The sequence below is a fragment of the Mustela nivalis genome, assembly GCF_964662115.1.
Source record: "Mustela nivalis genome assembly, chromosome: 13".
NCBI lineage: Eukaryota > Metazoa > Chordata > Mammalia > Carnivora > Mustelidae > Mustela > Mustela nivalis.
Window position 1 is genome coordinate 76,190,045 of NC_139032.1, and position 17,663 is coordinate 76,207,707.

The window sequence follows — 17,663 nt, forward strand, 5'->3', positions numbered from 1 at the left end:
GGGCTGGGCTTTAGCCTCCAGAACACGTGGCTTTGCTATTGCAGCGGGGGGGGGGGGGGGGGGGGGGGTCAGTTGCTTATCTAAATAGGGTGGTTGTGAGAATTAAGGAGTTCTGCATGGGAGGTGCTTAGCCCCAGCCAGACACTAAGTGCTCAAAGAGGGTAGTTCTGTTCTTGTTTCTGTTCATTGTGTTATGCTTGTGCAGGGTCACAAACCTAAATGGGATTTGCAGTTAGGGCCCATACTACCCCACCCCCGCCCTGCTCCTACGCTGTGCCACGCAGTCAGCTACAGGAGCAGTTACTCTGCCAGGTCTGGAACTACTTAAGGGGCCACAGGTGCTCAGCAGCCATAGGCCTGACCTCCTGCTCTTGGTTGCACTTGGGCGCCCCCGAGGGCTGAGGGCTTGGGTTTGGGTTCCAGCGGAGCTTCGCTCTGCAGAGACAGCAGGGGAGCAGGTGCACAGCGCGTTCCCCTATTTAGCTCTCCTGCGGCCTCCAGCGGTGCAGGGAAAAGACTCCTCGCTGGGGGGCTGCGTCCACCTCGGGCGTCTAGGCTGCGGGGCGTCCCAGGGAGCAACTTGGAGCCAGAGGAACTGACTTTCTAGGGGAGTCCAGGCTCTGCGACTACCCGCTGGGTGGCATGTGGCGAGCGGCGGACGGGAGTTCTTTCCCTGGCTACTCCTCACATGCGCAAGCTGCGTTTCCGGGAGACCCTTCTGCTGGATCCAAGGCTCCCCTGGCTGCTGCTGGACGTGAAGGGTTAACGAAGCGGGTATCTGCAGTCAGACACAGGAGATCAGATTTGGCCCCGGACTCGCTGAGGGAACTTGGGCAGCCTGCTTTTGCCTCGGTTTCCCAGTCTGCATAATGGGGACATAAAGCTGCAGGCCGCGTTCCAAAGGCCCGGAGGTTCCCAGTTGAGAGCCCGCCCCTACCCAGCTGATGGGCCGCGAACCCTCCGCCCCGCGCGACTACAAGCCCCAGCATGCCTCTGGGGCGGGGCGCAGTGACGGACAGACGGCTCTACGAATTAGAGCCCGCCAAGGGGCGCGCGGCGGCGCGTGCGCAGAGGGCGGCGGGCGGGTGGGCTGGCGGCGGTGGAGTCGTCGAAGCCGCGGGCGGTCAGGTAAGGGGCGGGAAGGAGGGTCCGGGACCAGGGACCGCGGCCGGAGTCTCGGGCGGTGACTGAGTGGCGGGGCGGGGGGCTGCGCTGGCGCGGCCCACGCCCGGCTGGCAGGGTTTGGGGACCGGATCTGAGGGGTAGGACCGGGGTGGGGGTGGGGCTGCGAGAAGCAGGCTCGGGAGGGATTCGATGGGGCAGAGGAGCTCAAAAGAGATGCAGCTCTGCGGGGAGGGGAGAAAGGGGCTCCCACACAATCCGCGGTGCAGCGTCTCGGGAGGCCTGAGGTAATGTGGGGGCCCTGAGGAGAGAGGGTGCAGCATCCGGACGGTGGGAGGGCGTCCGAAGGCCCTGGAGACATCTGGGGTTGCAGAATTTCGGAAACAGGAAGGAATTGGGGCGGCCCTGATGAGACTTGGGGTGCCGCATCTCGGGAGGCTGAGGGAACTAAGCGTTTGAGGGGCAAAACCTGAGATGAGAGATCAGGGCCTTAGGATCTTCTTATTGCTAAGGAGGAAGCATCTTCCAGATGGGATCTGGAGAAAATTGAGGGGGTGAGTTCATGGGGGAGTCAGTGGGAGGCAGTGTCCTCTTAGTAAGAGGGGGCCTGGCTCAGGTTTGAAAAGGCAACCCGTGACATGGGGAGGATAAAAGGAAAAGGACCCAGGTTTGAGGACGGCATCTTGCCTGATGGAATGCAGGATTTAGGGGCTCAGATTGGAGGGCAGAAGTCTGAGCTGTGTGACTGGGGTGTCGTGCTGGGATGCAGGGCTGAAGGCTGCAGAGGTTTGGAAACAGACATAAAAGGAGCTGTGCCAGGGATTTGGGGGGCATGGGCAAAGAACTGGTGAGGGCTGCAACGGAGAGCCCAAAAGGCTGAATTCTCTATTGTAAAAACGGTTGGGAACACAATTTAGGGGGGTTGCGGGGTAGGATGGAGATGTACTAACTGGGTTATAGAATAAGGGGACTCTTTATAGATATGTGGATTGGTGTTGGGTTGCTAAAAGGATATTCCTGAAGTCTGCATGGGAAGCAAAGGAAGTGCTAGAGCTCTAAGGACCTGGAGATAAGGCATGCGCTGGATTTCAGTGTATGAAGTTTAGGAGAGTTCAGGGTTTCAGCAGCAAAGTCAGAAGTCTTCAGAGATGAGAACTCCTGAAAGAGCCGGACTTTCCCTGTTAGGGGCAGAATCTGCCTCCCTCACTAACCAAAGATCACTTATCACAAAGCAGCCATGGAACGGCCACTCGCTCTGAACCCTGGGCCTGCTGAAAGTTGTAGGCTTGGGAGGAGAAAAAAGAGTGGTTAAAAAGCCATAAAACGGGAAACTATTCAAGGTCATCTGCCCAAGCATCCTTTTGGCTATCCCTCCAAGCTGTGACAGCACATAGTCTGTGAGACCTTCAGGGGATGAGTAGAACAAGATCTCAGGCCTTGTTTCCGTTACCAGTTATATAAGTAGATTGAATTAATCCTATATAAGGTCACTTATAGACCAACAGCTCAAGAGGCAGTGGCTCTGTGAGGGAAGTGTTTGGGCTGGGAGAGAGAGACAAGAAAAGGGGAACATTGAGTATTTAGTCCTGTGCCAAGTTCTAAAGAGATGACTCCTAATTAGAGAAGTGGTGTCCCCCAGGAGACATTTGGCAATGTTGGGAGACATTTTCGACTATAGTCGGGGTATCGGGGATTACTGGCCTCTAGGAGATAGACACCAAGGATGCTGTTGAGCATTCTACAGTGCACTGGACAGCCCCTCAGAACAAGGAATTAGCTGGCCAAAGCTGAGGAACTCTACTCCAGGATTCCAATCCTGCGTCTATCTCTACTTGGCTTTGTGATCTTGAGTGAGTTAACTTAACTTCCCTGTTGTTGGCCCTTCATCTATAAAGTATTAATAACAAGACTACGTCATAGAGTATTATGAAGATTCAGTGAAGTAAATCACGGTGCTTAGTGTCTGGTGCACAGCACTCACATTTTAGTAATTTTAATTTTATCACAGCACTACTAAGCAGGTTCTGCTCTATTCAGTTTTATACATAAGGAAACTCCGTCTTAGGAAGTGACTTGTTTAGCTAGGAATGGCAGAGCCAGGCTCATATTTAGATCTCTGTAACCCTGTATATTCCCTCTTTCTTTTTTTATCCCCCCCCTTGCTGGGGTCCACTTAGTCAAAATCTCAGTGCATTCCCCTCAGTGAAAGGACTGCCCAGTGAGTATCACTGACTATCAATTTGAACTCTAAACGAGACAAAACTGTCTTATTACATAGGGAGTAACCCTGGACTTTGTTCGTGATTTGCTCTTAGACCAGGACCAGTAGGTAGATAGGGGGAGGAGCTTGAGGTTAGGATGAGGTGCTGGAGACTAAAGGATAGGTGTAGAGGCCATTGGTTGAAAAAACACTTCATAGGGGGACTGAAGCTGAAGGTTCTCATCCTCTGGAAGATAACTCCTGCTTCTAAATGATCTCTTGGGCTTCTTTTCCCTGGGATAGAACAGCATTTGCTGTGTCTGCTCCAGGACTAGCTGTAGCACTGCTGAAGCCAGTTCAGAAACAAATTAGGGCATCAGAAGGCAGGAGATTTAGCTGGGACATCCAAACACACCACCATGGAAAATATGTAATGGCAGTTGAATCACCCTGGGACTCAAGAGGCTTGAAGTCTAAAATCCCTCCTCTGCTGCTAATTTACCAGGTGACCTAGGACAGACACTTCTTATCAGCCTCAATCTATTAAAAATAAGAATAACCATTTATTGTTTATTATGTGCATTAACTCTATTAATCCTGCGAGCGATCCTGCCAACAATGTAGATATTCCATATTATGCAGATGAGAAAACTAACAGATTAAATGCTTTACTCAAGGCTACACAGCAAGGGGCAAAGTGGGGATGTGAGCTCAGTTATGTCTGACTCCTACGCAGTATTATACTAGTTTTATTAGAAAGGCTTTTCCAACACTTAAAGCCCATACACCTATGTCTGGAGAGTTTGGTAGTCAAGTTTACAAAGCCCTTCAAGTAGGTCACTGTCCGAGCACACTGATGTGCTGCCTCTGTGACACTCCCTTTATTTTTCTTCCTTCTGCTATAACAAATAATTTGATTAGAAAATCATTCCTAGGTACCTTTACTAACCTCTCAGCCAAACTGCCTAGAGCTAACGGGAGCCTCATCAGCTATGGAAGAGTAACAGATTTTTTGAGTCAGTGTGGTTTTATGACTGCGAGTTGACACGCCTGGATTTGAACCTCAGTTTTTACTACCTACCAGCTTTGAGACCTTAGGTTGCTTTTCTCTGAACCTTGGTTTCCTTATTTATAAAGAGGAATAACATACTTCACAAGGTTATTATGAGAATACAAGGTACCTGACATTCACTAAATGGTTGTTTTATAAGAGGCGGTAATTATAAGAGGAAGACATTGCTAGAACGAAACTGAAGGTTGTTTTGCCAAATTTCAGTGAGCTTAAGCAGCCCTCACCAGTCTGTCCCAAATTCCCATCCCCTCTTGTACCTTTCCCAGGATCTGCTTCCTGATCCTTTCATCAAAAGCTCATGATTAAGTGAGCATGTGTTGTATGCTGATGAAAGAACTGGAAGACAGGTGGGCAGGTGGAGATGAGTTGGAGGTCCTCTGAGAAAGGACTCTTTTTCCCCTTGTCCTAGATTCTCTAAGACATGTTGGTAGCATTGATATTACCTAAGTGTTTGTGGATGATGCAAGGGAACTTTTCTAGCTCCTACAGTTTTAGAAGAAGAGACTGGCAAGTGTCTTTGCAGCAAACTAGTACTGATTTAACCTGTCCTTGACATATTGTTACTTAGGTTTCCTTTTCCACAAACTCTTCCTTCTGAGTGGTTTTGTTTGTCTAGACCAGTACACAGCTCTGTTGGTGATGCCTGTGTTTCCCTATAAGCTTCCACGTGAGTTTTTCTTAGCTGTTTGCAGGTAACCTTAAATGCCCTGAGTAAAATTAAACTCCCAACTCTCTTCCACACAACAGAACTAGGTGAGTGTCAAGTGGGGGCCTCTCAGACTTTGTGAAAGTCACTCCTGCCAGCCACTCCACTGGGGAGATGGCTATGCACTTGGTTAGCATTCCATTCACGTGCAAGAGGAGTAAATAGAGTTTAGAAAGGGAATGGTATAAGCCTTGTAAAACCCTAGTCAAAGCAGAAATGTGACATGGTGGCATGGACCTTCATGTCTTAGGAAAGGAAATGTGGTACTGTTTTACATGTTTTCTAGTTTTTAGGTAAAGAGCTCTGTTTGTGTTTGGTTTTGTTTGAAAATTATATGCATAGTGTTTTATGGAGCTGGGCTGGTAGTATGTGGTCAGTAAAGGTTTGTGTGATTAATTGCTTAAAGCTCTTCAGTTCTGCTGATGGCCATCTCTAATCTTTAGATTCTGAGATCAGGTGGAAACTCTCTAGTGAAGGCTCAGAATTTTTATATTTGAAATTTACATATCTGATATCTTGGGTACAGTATGCCTGTTGAAAAGTGCTGGTTTTTCTCTTTGGCTGGGTAGTGGCTGCCGCTACATATTGTCTATCGCACAGTTAACTGTATGCCTCTGTTGGTGCTGTTCTAAGTGCGTTATACACATAATACCACTTTCACCTTTACGGTAACCTTGTAAGGGAGATACTATTTTAAAGCCCTTCTGAGAACCAGAGAGGTTGGTTAACTTGTCCCAGTCTCCACAGTAAGCAGTAGAGCCAGGACTGAAATCCAAAAAGCTTGATTGCTGAACCCGCTTTCTTAATCTGTATAATACTGGTCACGGCTAGTGACCTTTTAGTCCTAGTTCTAGCCATATGATTAATGAGTTCTTGATAGCTCTCTTCTGATCTCCATTTACTCATCTACCCTACCCTCTGAGATCACTACTAATTCTAGCATTCCATATTTAGTCCCTGCTAGAAGGAGCTTATTTTCTGGGCAAGAGACGTTGTGAATTCCTCTGCACATCAATTTCTAGCATGGATGCCTAGTGTTCTCAATCAAATTCTTTCAAAGCTGGCCAGTCCTTTTATTAATCTTGATGTGCTTTTATCTGCCATGAAAAGAAAGATTCTTCATCCCTTTGAAACTGTAGTTTGTAAACTGGATGCTTTGTTAATACTAGTACTAGTTGTTACTGTTAATACTGTTGCTGATTTTATTAAAATTATGATTAAGCATTTTAAAGTTCACACCTGCTGTTTTCCATACGAGGCACTTGAAATGCATTATCCCTAGTTTCTTGCTTTTAGTAAAGTAAGAAGATAGGTTTAGTGAGGTTAAATAACTTTCCTCTTGTCCCACAACTTATAAATGGCTGTGCTGATTTAATCCCAGTTCTGCCTAACTTCAGGGTTCACGGGGTTTTGGTTTTTATTTTTTTCTGCTCTCCTGGTTATTTAACTCATGGACCGGGGAAAGCATGGTGGGGCCAGCAGTGGCTAGATCAGGTTAGGTAGTGACTATAGAATATTCCTGAGTCTTAGGGCAGCTGAAGTAAACACAACTTGAGGGGTAGATTCTTATCTGGAGCAGAAGAGCTGGGCTAGTATTGGTAGGGGAAGTGCGGTATTAATCGTGAGATCAGAGCAGTGAGGTGAGGGTTCAAGAATTGATGGTACAGAGCACTCAACAGGAAGCATCTTTAAGGTGTCATGAAGGCAGACAAGATTATTATAACATGTTGAGGGTTCGTTCTGATTGGTTTTAGAGTTTATAGCTGACAGAAAATGCGTGGCTAATGGCGGGACTTGGAATGGTAAGACAATTCTTGTCACCCTCTGGTCCTTTGAGGGAAACTGAGTTTGAATTGACTTGCGAACTGAATCATTGTTAGTATTAACAGTGACGGCTAGATGTATGTTTCTTGATGAGAGGGACTGTATCTGCCTGTCGTATGGTTCTTTATCAGGCTGGGATTCTGCTGAAGGCCGTGTTGATGGGTCATAGACATGGGAGACATAGTTCAGGCCTTTCCCAAGTTTGAGGCCATTTACCTGATGCTTTAGTGATAAGAACTCATGTTTTCCTGGCAGAGCACACTGGCTTTAGAGTAGGAATCTTTGACATTCTCTTCTGCCTTAGGGAGCCTAGCGAAGCTGCAGATAGCTGAGATAATTTGGAATATGGATGTGGGCATAGTAAATTCATTTTTTAAAGTAGATAGCTTAGACGAGGAGGCAAGAAGCTTTTTAATTGAAGGAGGTGGTATGATATTCCAGAAAGCTGGGAAAAGAATTTGCTAGTATTTTTACAAGTTGGCAGACTTGTCTAATTAGCTGATCTGCAGTGCCAGCTTTGGGAAGAACAGATGTCCCTTGCATTGTAAGGTAGCACGCTCTGGATCTAAACACCAAATGTTGCCCTCAGTCTGTTGTGCCAGATGATGGAAGAAGGAGCTGAAGCTATTGGTTTAAAACCTAAAGTTTGCTTGGATTTTGAGTTAAGGTTTTCATCAGTATTTCTATAGTACTGTACCCAGACCTATGGCATCTAAGAATTCAGTAGTAAGTTTCACCTATAGGTTCATGATATTTGATGGTATGTTATTTTGTTGAGACATGAATTTGAGTCATAATGGGTTACAAGGTTGGTGTGTGAAAGTGGGTCGCCCAGCTAATAAATCAGAGTAGCCAACGACTCCACTGGGGCTAAATCTCATTAACAGTAGTATTGTTGGTTTTTGTGGAGAAACTTACATTCTACAAGGCAGCATCTCCCAAAGAATGGTCTAGGGAACACTTGTCAGCAAGTGTTACATGAGAGTGGGGAAAAAGCCCTAAAACTCGAAGTAATTCTGGGTTAAACAAAGTTAAAGATATCTGTACTGCAGGGTTTCAGCATGTTTGAGCTTTGTGACCTTGAATCACTTGTTTTGAGCCTTCATTTCCTTACAAAATAATAAAAATAGTACCTGCTTTGTGGGGTCATTAGGAGGATTCAATGAGATTAAGTATAGAAAGCATCTAGTACAGTATCCAGCACATGGAAGGTACTAGATGGTTAATGTTCCCTTCTGGTGGAAGAGAAGTCAGATTTCAGAGAGGTGGGATTGACTTGGGATAAATTATGTGTGTCTGCTATTGAATATTTGTCAGGACCCGGTGCAGAGTAAGTATGGGGAGACTCCGTAATATGTATCTCTGCACTGACTTCCTGTCTTCTATATGCATGGAGAAAGACGCTGATGACGTTCGTTCGCAAAGCTTTTCTCACCTTGCTGCGTTATCCTCAAACCAGGCTAACTTGCCCTCCTCTTCTCCTTGATGGCTGACAGTCTGCATTATCCGGAGACTGCAAGGACACAGCTGTAGAATTTGCATTTGAGAAGGGCTGCACTTGGTCCCTGTGCCTCACCTTGCTAGATCTGTTTATTCTAATTTGGGGTATAAATTGACACTGACATAAATCTGCAGAGTACTGAGATCTCTGTTCTATTTTATGAGCATATGTGGATCAAGGTAGGTGGGAGTATTTATGGCTTGTACTTGGTGAAGTAGGGGGTGTTCCAGGCCAAATATAAACTGTCTTGATAAGGCAGTACTGTTTTTTAAATCACCAGGCTGGAGTCTCTGGCTTTCTTAGCTGTCCCACTTCCCCCTCTTTAATCGACTCATCTTGGTGATTGTACTTCTTAATCTTGCTCAAGTGCATCTTTCCATTGCCACCACCTGCTCCCTAGTTCAGGCTCCCCGTTTCCTCCCCCAGGCAATTTTACAGCAGTTTTCCAAACTAGTTTCTCAGCCTTTTCACCTACTCCATTCAAGCTTTGATCGTTATCACTTCCATGCTTGAAAACATGTGTTGCTTCACTGCGCCCATCAAAATGAAATCTGAAGGTCTCATTTCGGCTCTGAAGACTTCTTATCATCATTCTCATAATCAAACCAGATAACTCTGGTCTCACTATATTCTCCCACAATTTTAACCTAAGAATGACAGAAAAGAGAACTAAAATTTACCCGAGACTTTTTTTGGTGCTGAGCCAAAACTTGAAAGTTTATACACTCCCTGTATTATCTCATTTAATCCTTGCATTCACCCTGTGAAGGCAGCATTATTTCATTTTCTATGGAAACAAACCTATAGAGGCTACATGTTCCCTGTTCTCTTTCTAATGCACTGAAGTTCTTGCTCTCCCTTGCTCTCTAACCTTTAGTAAGACTGTCCTTGTTTAGTACGCCCCTTTCCCCCATCTCCACGTATCCAGGACCCTATTCAATACCGTTCTGTTTCCCTTCAAATTACAGTGAATGCCTCTTAGCCTCCATCAAATTGAGTATGGATCTTATTTATGATACTGTTTTCTGCCTTGGTTATTATTTACCTACATGTCTTATGTCCTTTACTAAAGTTAGAGCATCTGAAGGGCAGGATCTGTGTCCTAGGAACTTAGTACAGTAAAATACATGGTACCTCGTCTTAGTTGGGTGAATCAGTGAGTAGATGGGACGATAGATGAATGAAAAATACATGTATTCCCTCACCTATTGTTTTATGGATCACCTAAAGCTAATCATCATAATTTTCTGCTTCCCTGTGTGCTTCCTAGGACCCCAAACATGGCACCATAAACTCTCTATAACATAATGAAAGTGGCTCTGTGTTTTAGTTCACATAGTTTTCTTTGCTTAAAATGCCTTTGTCCCTCAAGGCCATGTTTCTTTCCGGACATATCTCACAAGTGTCCGTGCATCCGGGGAGCCTCCGCAGTTCCTACAGGAACTGTTTATTCTATCCACTGTGCTCCCAGAGAACTTATGTATAATCCTTTCCTGTGTGTTATTTTCCTATGCTTTTTCCCTAATGTAAATTGAGTCGTAGACGTCACTGATCACTAACATTTATCAAGCACACTGCCTGCCATGGGCTGTACGAGGTGCAGCATATTCATCATACTGTTGAACCCCTCTGAAAACTAAATAGACACCGTTATCACTTCGATTGTATGGACAGGTGATGGGAAGCTGACCTTTGGGAAGTTTAGGTTACTTCCTTAAGGTCACACAGCTAAATACCGGAGACTCCAGACCCTGATTCCTTACTCACTATGCAATGCTTTGTCTGCTTTACTTCCTTGTGTATCACCATCATCTAATGGAGTGGACTAAATACTTGTTAAATAAGTCAGCAGCTGAATGAATGATGGTAGCTATTCTCTTGATGTTTCTTGAGTGAATTAGCTCGTGCAGGCAGTGGAATAAACGCTTCTTATTCTCGTTAGCAGGATTTGACCCTCTGGAGCATGAATGCCAAGTAGGTTGGTTCTGGGCTGTATTAGCAGGCCCCTCAAGGGAAGCACGATGGCCACTGCAGCAGCAGCAGCTTCTCACCTGAACCTGGACGCCCTCCGGGAAGTGCTGGAATGCCCCATCTGCATGGAATCCTTCACAGAGGAGCAGCTGCGGCCCAAGCTCCTGCACTGTGGCCACACCATCTGCCGCCAGTGCCTGGAGAAGCTCCTGGCCAGTAGTATCAATGGTGTACGCTGTCCATTCTGCAGCAAGATTACCCGCATAACCAGCCTCACCCAGTTGACAGACAACCTGACAGTGCTGAAGATCATCGACACAGCTGGGCTCAGCGAGGCTGTGGGGCTGCTCATGTGCCGGTCCTGTGGCCGGCGGCTGCCCCGGCAGTTCTGCCGGAGCTGCGGTGTGGTGTTGTGTGAGCCCTGCCGGGAGGCGGACCACCAGCCCCCTGGCCACTGCACGCTTCCTGTCAAAGAAGCAGCTGAGGAGCGGCGTCAGGACTTTGGAGAGAAGCTGGCCCGCCTGCGGGAGCTCATGGGGGAGCTGCAACGCCGGAAAGTGGCCTTGGAAGGGGTCTCCAAGGACCTTCAAGCACGGTATAAAGCGGTTCTCCAGGAGTACGGCCATGAGGAACGCAGGGTCCAGGAGGAGCTGGCTCGCTCCCGGAAGTTCTTCACGGGCTCTTTGGCTGAGGTTGAGAAGGCCAACAGTCAGGTCGTCGAGGAGCAGAGCTACCTGCTTAACATTGCAGAGGTGCAGGCTGTGTCTCGCTGTGACTACTTCCTGGCCAAGATCAAGCAGGCAGATGTAGCGCTCCTGGAAGAGACGGCTGACGAGGAGGAGCCAGAGCTCACGGCCAGCCTGCCCCGGGAGCTAACCCTGCAGGATGTGGAGCTTCTCAAGGTTGGCCATGTCGGCCCCCTCCAAATCGGGCAGGCTGTTAAAAAGCCCCGGACAGTCAACATGGAAGATTCTTGGGCCATGGAGGCGGCAGCTTCTGCCGCCTCCACCTCCGTTACATTTAGAGAGATGGACATGAGCCCCGAGGAAGTGGTCTCCAGCCCTAGGGCCTCGCCTGCTAAGCAGCGGGGTTCCGAGACCGCTGCCAATATCCAGCAGTGCCTCTTTCTCAAGAAAATGGGGGCAAAAGGCAGCACGCCAGGCATGTTCAACCTTCCAGTCAGTCTCTACGTGACGAGTCAAGGCGAAGTGCTGGTTGCTGACCGAGGCAACTACCGCATCCAAGTCTTCACTCGGAAAGGCTTCTTGAAGGAGATCCGCCGCAGCCCTAGCGGCATTGACAGCTTTGTGCTGAGCTTCCTTGGGGCCGATCTGCCCAATCTCACTCCCCTCTCAGTGGCCATGAACTGCCATGGGCTCATCGGTGTGACTGACAGCTACGACAACTCCCTCAAGGTATACACCTTGGACGGTCACTGCGTGGCCTGTCACAGGAGCCAGCTAAGCAAACCCTGGGGCATCACAGCCCTTCCGTCTGGCCAATTTGTGGTCACTGATGTGGAAGGTGGAAAGCTCTGGTGCTTCACTGTTGACCGAGGAGCAGGGGTGGTCAAATACAGCTGCCTCTGCAGTGCCGTGCGACCCAAGTTTGTCACCTGTGATGCTGAGGGCACCGTCTACTTCACCCAGGGCTTGGGCCTCAATCTGGAGAATCGGCAGAATGAGCACCACCTGGAGGGTGGCTTCTCCATTGGCTCTGTGGGCCCCGATGGGCAGCTGGGTCGCCAGATCAGCCACTTCTTCTCAGAGAATGAGGATTTCCGCTGCATCGCTGGCATGTGTGTGGATGCTCGTGGGGATCTCATCGTGGCCGATAGCAGTCGAAAGGAAATTCTCCACTTTCCTAAGGGTGGGGGCTACAGTGTCCTTATTCGAGAGGGGCTCACGTGTCCAGTGGGCATCGCCCTCACTCCTAAAGGGCAGCTGTTGGTCTTGGACTGTTGGGATCACTGCATCAAGATTTACAGCTACCATCTGAGAAGATACTCGACCCCTTAGGGGATGAGAGAGAACTGTTTCTTCTGCTTCCCAGCCACTTTCCTCTCCCTTCCTTGGTTATCGGTGGTATTGTAGAGTGCACTTGGCCTGTGTTTTTATGCCAGCTGGCTAGTCCTAGAATTTTAGAAGCTGTATTTTAGTGGGGTGGGTTTTTTTTTTTTTTGGTTTTGTTTTGTTTTGTTTCGTTTTTTGCATTATTTCCCTCCTAAATTTAGAGCTTTAACAGATGTATTGCCCCAAATAGGACATCTGATATGGGGTTAGCTGAAGTTTGATTAGAACTTAGGCACTTCTGAGGCTTCAGTAGAAAGCCTTTTGCCCCCTGTATTTGAAATTTGCCCTTGTACTGAATCCTTGTTGATTTCCCTCTTTTGGCTTTGATAACCCTGGTCCCATATTTCCCTCTTATTGTAATGTGCTTCATATGTGACATTTTCTCTTCACTTCTGCTGCATTTAGTATGCATGTTCCAGTGGGATCTGCTCCATCTTTCATTTCAGACGTCATGTCCCTGTGGCATGATGTCTCAGGTCTCTTCACCTTTACCAGAGTGAAAGCTCATTCAGTGCCACCAAGGGAGATAGACATTCCTTTCGGGAAGCAGTACCTCTTGGTTCTGGGGGTTTTGTGCCATCTTGGACTGGTCTCTAATTGCAGATGTGACAGAGAATGGATCGAACCCTAGCTGGTTGGTGTTGGAGACTTCAGCCTGGAAATCGCTTGCCTTTTATAGGATCGTATAGATTGGAATTATTTCAAAGCACAGAAAGATGGGAGTAAACAAACACAAATGCTAACGTAGTCAGTAAACACTTCTGAGTAGTCTCTAGAGCGTGTCATTTTTCATAGTACCTCTCTCCACGGACCTGTGCTAAGAGTGGACTGCAGAAGCGTACAGCACACGCTGGGGTCAAGAAACGGGGAGGTGGACACATCTCATTTTCGTCAGACAAAACTGTTTGGTCTTTATTCTGTATTTTCCTCAAGTGACTGCACAATATTTGGTTTTGAGATTTATTTCCATTCCTCTATCAGAATTAAATAATTGATAACTGTTTCTTCATTGCTGTTGTTGATGTCTTAATTAAATACAGGATTTGGGAGATGAGAGGGATAAGTTGTACCATTGCTGTTTTGCTGCCATATGTGACACTGAATTCTTTGAGATCATTAAGGACCTACCCCAGTCAAAATTCAGCTGAAGGCACCATTATGTAAAGAAATCCAAATCTTACTTCCACACACATGTACAGCCCTAGCCCCCAAGGTCTATGTAGAATCACCAGCCCTGTGTTAGGAACTGAGCCTCTACCATTTGCTTTATCCTTGTAATCAGAGCTCAATGAATGAAGAAGTCTTGTCCTTTTAAAAAGACCAGAAGTGGGCGAGGGAATTTGTGACAAGGATCCTCCAGCTTTAGTTTTACTAAGCAACATAGTTTGTTCCTTAGGTGCCGGGCTGATGGCAAGCCAAAGAACTATCACCTTGCTTTTTAAAAGAAACAAAATCTGCTCAGCTGGGCTACTCAGAATTGTATTGTTTGTTTTTCGGTGGTGGCATTGGTTTTTTTGATTTCTGTTGTAATAGCTGCCAAAGAATAGGAAGGGAAATAATTGGTGTGAGGTCCAACTAGCTTATCTTGCACTTTTTACCTGGAGAAAGCCCCATGTTCTGAAGATGAAATTGGTTTCATCATCTGCTTTCCGAGGACTGTATAATTGAGAGGAAATTGATCCAATTAAAAGTGCATCACAAAGAACAACACTAGTTATTAGAGCCACTTTATCTGTGATAGCACCTGGCATTCAGGATCTGTCCTTGCTGTCAGTGGGGGGCTTGCTAAGGTAATAACATTGGTTGAGGCTTCTGGCACAGAGTTTGCAGCACAGAAATGTTTATTGTGGACGTCATGGGGCCGGAATCCTTCTAGCCGATGCTTTTGGAAGACAGCACCTTCGATCACTACGGGTATTCGGCATTTAGGGCTACCCACTGTTGAGCCACACTCGTGCCTCGGTCCTCGACTACAGCAGCCTCTGCTGACCCAAAAGGGTCATAAGTGTTGTCTGAATGTTTTTATTTCTTCAATGTGAATATTTTAGGCTGTGCTTAGTGCAGTCACTTTTCAATTATCTACCATGTTGACTGCATTACATACATCGTACAGCCCCAGGAAACTAGTTTCCTCGATTATAGCAGTTTTTGTTGATTGTTTTTTATTTATAACAAATGGTGCCCTGATTCGAATAAAGTCTTAAGTGCAAGTCTATTATGTAAAGCAGATCAGAGACCAGCTTCTCTGGTTGAAGCAGGTTCATGGGCCTGCAGAATGGGCTCCCTCACCTAGCCTGTGCACCCTTGCAAAACTCCTGTGAATCTACAGAACACTTTCTGAGAACCATTAAACTCTAGTGTTGCTTGTCTTCTGTGTGGCCCTGGGCCAGGCATTTCACCTTTCTCCTTCTGGGAAATGATGAAAATGATCTTCCAAAGGAAGGGTTTAAGATGTGAGATAAGAGATGGGAAAGGACGGGGCATACTCAGTAAGTAGTAGCTAGGACTCCCTTCTTTTCCTTGAGTTGTTCAAACAAGTGGTGTGAGGTTATCCAAGCCCTCCAAATGATACTTTCCTTCTTTCATGTTCCTTCCCTACTTGCCAATTGGAACTTTTCTCCAGGATTTCCTCCTCCTGGGCCACCTGTTCCTTTTTATTACCACTCTTCCCTATTTCACATTTCTATTACTGTATAAATTGCTGTGAGCAATTTGCATGCTACCTAACATAGAATATATATATCCTCAGGTATTGAATTGGCTCTCATTTACTTGACTTGCTAATGACGATAGGCGTCCACTAATCTTAGTTTTCTTAACACAGCTCCCTTACATTGGATAAAAAGGTATTCTTAGGTAAGTTCTTTAATAAGGTATTTGAGAAACTAAAGGCAAACAAATGACTTACAGGGGGGTTAAGTCCTGGCTTCCCTTTATCGTTCTGCGTAATTATATAGAATTTACGGTTTTGGAGAAATGAGTCGTTCAATACTTGTTGAGTACCTACTGTGGGCCAGGAACTATGCCAAGTGCCCGGAAAAGAAAAAAAAAAAAAGTAATATAATGATAAATGATGTTCATGTGCCTACTTTTTCAAATTATTTCCATTTTTCCTGTCTAAGATATTTGAAATCTAGTGTCATATTTACCTGGACTTCCTCAAAGGTCAGGGATAGGCACTACCCGAGTGGTTGTAAGGGTCACTACATGGGGTTGTAAGGGTCACCCAATGTGCTACAGCCCGAGATAGTCCACAGAGGGATGCTCTATTATTCCAGTCAGTAGGATAAACTTGGCTGGAGTCCTACAGTGTTCCTGTGGGTAAGGCAAGTCATGCTTAAGTAGCTGTACTTTTAATCTAGTACTAATTAATGGCCTCTTAAAAGTGAAGTGTTACCCAGCTCTGTAGGAGGGAAGTGGAAGGCAGAGCCTAGCAGGAAACTCAGGGCTTTCTCTTGCACCTGACTAGGCTGTTGATTTGTACTCAGGACATACAGCCCCTCAAGGGATTGCAAAACAAATTACAGCAGCTGCCTGGATGAATTTTACAAGCAGGGCAGTGGTGAGGAAGAGAGCTGTTCAGCAAAATGCGCACTTAGACTCCAGACCTATGGCTATATCTTGTCAATATCATTAATATTCATGCTACCTTGGCTAAGTCTGAAGTTAGTGAGCCAGCTCTGGGACTGGCAATATATTCTAGTGGAAAAGTCACTGGATTCGGTCTAGGTCAGAATCACAGCTCTGCCTCCAACCTACCTGTATGGCCTCAGGTGATCAACATACCTGTGCTTCAGTTTCCCTGTCTAGAAAGAGGTTAGACTACGATCATCAGAAAATTCCTTTTAGCTCTATGATTTTAATTGTTAACTAATTAGAATTGTTGAGTTTTGCCTCAGTGTTTTTGAATAATTCTTGCCAGAATTGTATCGTATTTCAAGTACTAGAAAGAACCCGCACTTTGTAATAATCAGCCCCACTTTGGTCCAATCCCTTCCTTACTATACCCGACTTACTGTAACCGTGGGTCATTTACTAGCTATTGTCACTCTGTTGAACTATAGTTTCCTCATCTGGTAGAAGCCAAGGGCAGTTTATGTTTTAAAGTGCTGTTCTAAGAATTAAAACCTATAAATGGGATAGCATATGTAAGAGTACCGAATTCAGAAAATGTGAGGGGCTCAGGAAATGGGACTTCCATTGTAGGAGGCAGACATCCCCTCATGGTGCACTGATGTAAAATTTTCAAGTTAATGCTGGGGGCAATTGCAGACCTGTGTTGGGGATACAGTGGCCCTGCTCAGCTTCTTAATGAAAAACCTACTGGAGGAAGAGTGGGAATGCTGGAGGGGCAGAGGCAAAACTCACAGTATTGTATCCCAGAAGGAAAGCTGCACAGAAAGCCTGAAAGCTTGTTATTTGATTAAAGTAATCAGGATGCCATCTTGACACTTTTTGAGAAGTTAAATGGAGTCAAAATTTTATATATATAATTAAAAATATCTTTATGTATTTTATATATAATTATGTATATGTATATGTATATACATATGTATGTGAATTTTAAAACAAATAGGCTTGTTTAGCTATTCCTATAGATGGCTAGCATAAAATGATTTTTCCTCCAGTTCAATATTCATTAAATAATTACAAAAATTAACATAAGGCATTAGAGTACGAGTACTGGCTGCATGTTGGACTCTCCTAGAAACAAACACTGGTTGTCACAGACACTGAGCCTGTGGCAGTCCGTCCCTAGCTGCCCGTTATGCCTTGGGTCATGGAAGCAACACCCTGTAGGATAGTGTGCCCCTCCATCCTCAGTTCTCTGCCAGGTGCCATGGTGCTGGAGAAGGACCCCTCCTTTTCCAGACCCCTTGGCTATCTGAGGAGTTCCCTGGGATCCACCAAGTGAGAAGCAGTTTATATACTTCATAGGTGCTATCATCACCATCATATGTGATGGAGTTTGCTGGAAAGCTGCGACTTTTCCTCCCTTCACTGGAATGTTCCTGATAACGGGACAGGACCTGAGAGTCAGCACAAGTAGCCAGAATTCATGCCCTGAGTGTCTTTGCCCTGGGTGCCCTGGCCAACAGTCAGCCTCATCTCTACAGACTCTTGGGCCATTGCCAGTGATGTACTCTTTTGGTCCAGCCAATGGCAGCAACAATTCCCTACCCAAGGTAGACTGT

The 17,663-nt window shown here is 46.1% G+C and overlaps 2 protein-coding genes across 8 annotated transcripts in view; one reads left to right on the forward strand and one right to left on the reverse strand.

The window, feature by feature from the left end:
* ASTN2 (astrotactin 2) overlaps nt 1–17,663 on the reverse strand; it is an 855,422-nt gene that overhangs the window by 202,574 nt on the left and 635,185 nt on the right. The gene's annotated exons all lie outside the window — the stretch shown is intronic.
* On the forward strand, nt 554–13,477 carry TRIM32 (tripartite motif containing 32). 5 transcript variants are annotated; one of them, XM_082697142.1, is made up of 2 exons: nt 554–1,128; nt 10,371–13,477. In XM_082697142.1, exon 2 carries the CDS (start codon nt 10,393–10,395, stop codon nt 12,412–12,414), a length of 2,022 nt encoding a protein of 673 aa, XP_082553268.1. In that variant the 5' UTR covers nt 554–1,128; nt 10,371–10,392; the 3' UTR covers nt 12,415–13,477. The 5 variants fall into 5 exon arrangements, with proteins under 5 accessions (XP_082553268.1, XP_082553264.1, XP_082553266.1 ...); XM_082697138.1 differs by having other exon boundaries at nt 1,045–1,128; nt 10,368–13,477; XM_082697140.1 differs by lacking the exon at nt 554–1,128 and adding an exon at nt 1,300–1,409 and having other exon boundaries at nt 10,368–13,477.

Excerpts from the sequence above, each read along its gene's own strand:
- TRIM32 (XM_082697142.1), top strand. The coding sequence starts at position 10,393 with ATGCCAAGTAGGTTGGTTCTGGGCTGTATTAGCAGGCCCCTCAAGGGA.